The sequence below is a fragment of the Cotesia glomerata genome, linkage group LG2 (assembly GCF_020080835.1).
Source record: "Cotesia glomerata isolate CgM1 linkage group LG2, MPM_Cglom_v2.3, whole genome shotgun sequence".
NCBI lineage: Eukaryota > Metazoa > Arthropoda > Insecta > Hymenoptera > Braconidae > Cotesia > Cotesia glomerata.
This window is the reverse complement of record NC_058159.1, coordinates 13738512-13743830: the sequence shown is the minus strand read 5'-3', so window position 1 is coordinate 13743830 and position 5319 is coordinate 13738512. Positions and strand designations below refer to the sequence as shown.

Sequence of the window (5319 nt, the reverse complement as noted above, 5' to 3'; positions counted from 1 at the left end):
CACGTTGAACCCACCGTGATTACACTCAAATTTGAAGATGATAATTCCTCAATTTCACGATCATTAAACGATAATTTCTCAAATTATTTTATAAGATCGTCTATATCTTTTGAACGAAGCAATTTAGAGCTCTAATGTATGATAACGTAGACAGGAGATTACGACGGGGCCAGTCTTGGTTCGGGCTTAGCGCAACGTTGTAAAACTCTGGCCCTGCCCGAGAAAAAATATTTATATATAATTATATATATTTATATATAAATTGGTTATATATGATTATATATGAAAAATGGCCAAATATAATCATATCTAATCATATATAATTATAAATAACAATATTTAATTATATATTTATTACATCTAATTAATTATTGGGTTAATTTTATGGATATAGTATTTAATATGGTCCTACGCAATTCTCTGTAACCAATTATAATGCAAAAAAAAATATCTAGCTATAATTTTACGGCTATAACACCAGCGGTCACCCATCCAACTATTAACCCTGCTCAATGCTGTTTAACTTTAGTGATCTCCGTGCGTCTTGAAGTTTCTGTTTTTTTTTTTTTAAATAAAGTTTATTTGCTTTCATAAAATACAAAATTTGCTTAAAAGCTAAGAGGCTGCAAACAAAAACTTAAAAACTAGCCATTACAAATCACTTAGACTCTATAAAAGCCATTAAATTGCAATGTTTATTGCAATTTACAAATAAAATTGCAATTTGGTCTCCTTGATTGGAGCAGCTTATTGCCAACACAAATTTCTATAAGTTAAGTTAATTATGATCAAATTATAAATTATTATTCTTGTTTAAAAACTATCTAATTTCGACCAAAAGTCTTTATATAAAAGTGGAAAAAACTTTCTTTAAAACCACTATGAAAACTAATTTAGTTGGACCTTAAAACTAAATGAATAAATATGTACACTATTTACAATGTGAGTTGTCTCACTACTGGGTTAAATAAATACGCAGACGTCTTCTAAGTTCCTTGCGATGCTTAGATTTTTCGGTGAGCCACCAGTATATATCACAGAGTCTATGTGAATCCATTTTGTCTCTCGTTGGGAGTGCAACTGAGTAACCGAAGTCCCACCACTTAATTTTGCGGTCATCAGGCCCAAAGGTTATTTTCTTATTCGCTTTGTGACGTTTGTAGTGAAAGATAAGCGGCACGTTGTCTTCATCTTGGATGAGGCCGTTTTTGTCAAGCGTTAAAAAGGCTTGAGATGGTAGCAAGCCAGTTTGATTTCTTTCCAAGAAATCTTCGTCAGTGAAGACTGCTAATTTCTTGACGGACTCGTTATCTATCAGCAAAATTTTGCTGAAATAATCTCTCACTAATTTAATGATGTGATTATCTATCCTCGGTATATCAGCAATGTCGTATATTGTGGCATTACTGATAAATTTTTTGTAGCCAGATTCAGCGGTTCTATAGGCACCAATACATGCACGAAGACATTTTCTCTTAAAGACACGGTAGTTCTCCATTACAGCTGCGCTTGTGTTCCACCACACTGGAGCAGCGTAAGTCAAGATAGGTCTGATCAGAAGTAAGTAGCAAATTATCTTTGTTTTTCGGCTGAGATTTTTATTGTAAAAAATCCGACCATTGGCTTTGAATGCAGATTTGGCTTTTGCTAACTGAATATCCGGATGGAACCGAAGTCTGAGTAGATGATCAATGTGAATACCAAGATATTTAACCACGCTTTTATGAGGAATATCAACCTCTTCGTTGTTGTTAGGCGATAGAGTGGTGATTTTGAACTCTTTCAGCTCAGTCAAGGCTTTTTTACTAAGGTGGTTTGATTCCCTCCTAAAGACTATCGTTTCACACTTATCTGGATTCATTCTAAGATTCCAGACACGGTAAAAACGATTTATTATATTGACTAGGTATTCTAAGCGATTTTTAAGAGTCGAAGGTTGTTTCTCAGCCACTCCAATTATCAGATCATCGGCATATGCGATTGCAAACAAATTATCATCAGTGTCAAGTCCGAACGATTTAAGTAGAGCCATGATGAAGATGTTGAAAAGTAGCGGTGAATTAACCGTACCCTGTTGCAGTCCTTCAAGAATCTCGTATTTTTTTTTAGACAAATTGACTCCGTCCCAGGTGCGAAACGATCTGCCTAAAATCATGTCAGTGATAGTTAGTACTAGCCATTGCGGGAATCCTAGTTTTATTAGCTTGAAAATTAGACCATTGAGCCAAACAGAGTCGAAAGCCTTTTCTAAGTCAATCAAGGCCACTCCAACCCTGAGGTTCTTAGAAAGGTATTTTGACAGAGTGTCTAAGATTTTATGTACGGCATGAGTGGTACTATGCATGGCGCGAAAACCAAATTGGAGATCGTGCATGATTTTTTTATTGTTGCAAACTCTGACGATATGGTTGTTTAAGACCATTTCGAAAACTTTACCAAGGTTTGAAGTTAAACTTATAGGTCGGTAGCTAGTGGCTTTACTTGGGTCTTTGTCCTTCTTCAATACAGGCAGGACTTTGGCGTCTTTCCAGGCAGCTGGAAAGTAAGTCAGGTTAATTGCATTATTAAATATTATTATCAGTGCTCGGATGATTTTAGCGGGTAGATGTTTCAGAATGATCGAAGGGATCTCATCAGGGCCACTTGAAGTTTTATTTGGCAGTTTCTTGAGGATGCTAGTCAACTGGTTTAAGTTAGTGAAGGGCCATTCTTCTTCAGTCTCTGTCGAAGGGCTCATGGCACAATTAACACTAGAGAAATTAGTAAGAGTTGAGCCGTCGGCATGTCTGGAGATGAGAGAGTCTTTGACTATTTCGGCTTCTCTGTCAACGATGATTTTTAGTTTTGCGCCTTCCGCAAGGTATCGGGGGGCATTAATGGACTGGTAAAATTCACCGATGACGCTTAATTTGTCAATTGGCTCAGTTATTAAAAGCTCTTCTCCAACCAGTTGTGCAGAGTTGATGTCAATCGCTCCATTCTGACAGACAGTATCTGTAACTTTTACCCGTTGGGCAGCTATTGGTGTAAGCTTTTTTTTTCTAAGGAACCTGTTGATTTTAGGAAAAAATGCAGTAGGATCCTTGTGGTTGATTTGTCTAAGTTGACCGTTCCAGTAGCTTTCCACAGACTTGTTCATTTCTTTTCTGAGCTCAGACTTAATTATATTGATGTTAGATTTTAAGTTCTCGATAAGTTCTTTTTTATCGAGTCTGTTGGTTTTGTAAGCTTTGTGTAGAAGATTAATAGCCTTGTTTTTATTTTTTTGAAGCTGTTTGATTCTAGAGTTGAGGTACTTGAGAATACTGTCTTCTTTTTTAAATTTTGGAGCAGTTTTATTCATTGCTTTAAGTAAAGATTTGGTCACCTCAACGATGCTACTATTTACTTCATCTATAGACATATTTCTATCAACTGGGAGATCTAAAATGAATTCAGTGTCAGCAATTTTTTCAAATTTTTTCCATTTGATCGCCTTTAGATTACGCCTCTGGACTTCAGGAATGCTGTCTTGAAGGTTATTACACGGCAGAATAATTAAGAATAGTAGCGCTTTGTGGTCACTGTCATATGCTGTAGTTCTAATTTTATTGTTTGCTTGTAGATTAGTTAAAGTAAGGTTGGTGATGCACACATCCAGGTAAGTTTCTCCAGGAGTGAAAGAAGGGAGATCAGTAGTGTAGATTTTGGCATTAAATTTGCTGGCACTTTCATGTTCCCATTTTCTGAGATATTTTCCTCTCTCGTTGTCCACTCTGTCACCCCAATCGGTCCGACGAGCGTTAAAGTTACCCGCTAAAACATAATAATGATTAGGTTTATTAGCATTTAATTTTTGGAGTAATTCGTTCAGCTCATGAATAAAAATTTTTCGGTTAGAGTTAGTTGCATAGCAACTGAAAAGTAAAATTTTATTGGTCGCCGGTGGTACAAGCGAGAGTTGGATTATTGTGAATTCTAATAATTCGTTATTTATTGAAATATGATATCTGACAGTTTGGTGACCAATATTTCTTCTGATCATAATAGCAGTACCACCACCTTGTTTTGAGTTTGGGCGGTCTGTGCGTATGATTGAGTAGCTTTGAGAGAGCATGATGTGCTTGCTCGTTAGCTTAGTTTCTGAGATAAAGACAATATCCGGTTGGTATTGCTCTATTCTGGTATATAACTCAAGTCGACGAACATTATGTTGAAGTGAGTTCCCGGGAAAAAATGATCAGATCTGATCAGACATGAACAGGCATGAGTCTTCAGGTCTGATCAGGTATGAAAAATGACCGGGTCTGATCAGACCTGGCCAGGCATGTTCAGGTCTGATCAGATCTGTTCATGTCTGACTCGATCAGGTCCATAAAAAAAAAAAAAATCGGTGCCGACGGGGATTCGAACCGTACACCTCGCGCTCTTCAGACTGACACTTTACCTCTTGACCAAATGATTCATCTTAACTTGAGAGTATCTTTCGAGCTACTTCAAGTAATTCAAATTTTATACATGATTTATCCTTATAGTTAACGGAGTTCTATACCTAATTTATTAATTATTAATAATTAATCATATATTACAGTGATTTATTCGGAACGGCTATGTATTTTTTTTCGCTCCATTAACATATGGTTCTACACTGACAGAGAATTTTATTCAATAGTAATAAAACAGTTTATTTGGACTTGAAAAAAAATTTAGTTAATATTAATAAAATTATATTTCATATAAATAAAATTATATTATTATTTAATAAAATTTCATAAGTATTTAATAAAATTTTCTTAAATACTAATATGTGTTTATTAAAATAACCACGAACGACGCTTTCGTTTGCTGTCATTAATACGAATATTAAGTCATTAAAAGAAATAATCTCAAAAAAAAAAATTAATATTCATCAATTAATTATAATATATTCAAATATATTTTCACAGTAAAAGTCTTTTAATAAATAGTATTAAGATTTTTAACAAGACATCCTAACCTAACCTATTTGTTTACTTCATGACGAATCACATGTAGAGATTTTTAAATAATAAAATAAATAAATATTCGATTGAATTTATGAAATCATAGTCTTTATTTTTAACAAATGCGTCCCTACATTGTCTGGTTTTCTGCTTCTGTTTTCATTTTATTAAATAATGTCTAACTCTTATCGATTCATTTGTGAAATTTTTAAATTTAAGTGCATAAAAATTAACATCCACTCGGATAACAACAGTTGTAGACTTTGTATTTCAAAATATAGTTCCGACAAAATTCAATTTTAATTAATTATTTATTCAATTAATTACTGATCAATACTTGTTAGTTAGTTGATTAATG

The 5319-nt window shown here is 34.2% G+C and overlaps 1 protein-coding gene across 1 annotated transcript; it reads right to left on the bottom strand.

The window, feature by feature from the left end:
• Positions 1-955: 955 nt before the first annotated feature.
• Positions 956-4096, bottom strand: LOC123258933. The gene has a single exon (XM_044719190.1). The coding sequence runs from the start codon at positions 4094-4096 to the stop codon at positions 956-958; it is 3141 nt and encodes a 1046-aa protein (XP_044575125.1).
• Between the last annotated feature and the right edge of the window lie 1223 nt (positions 4097-5319).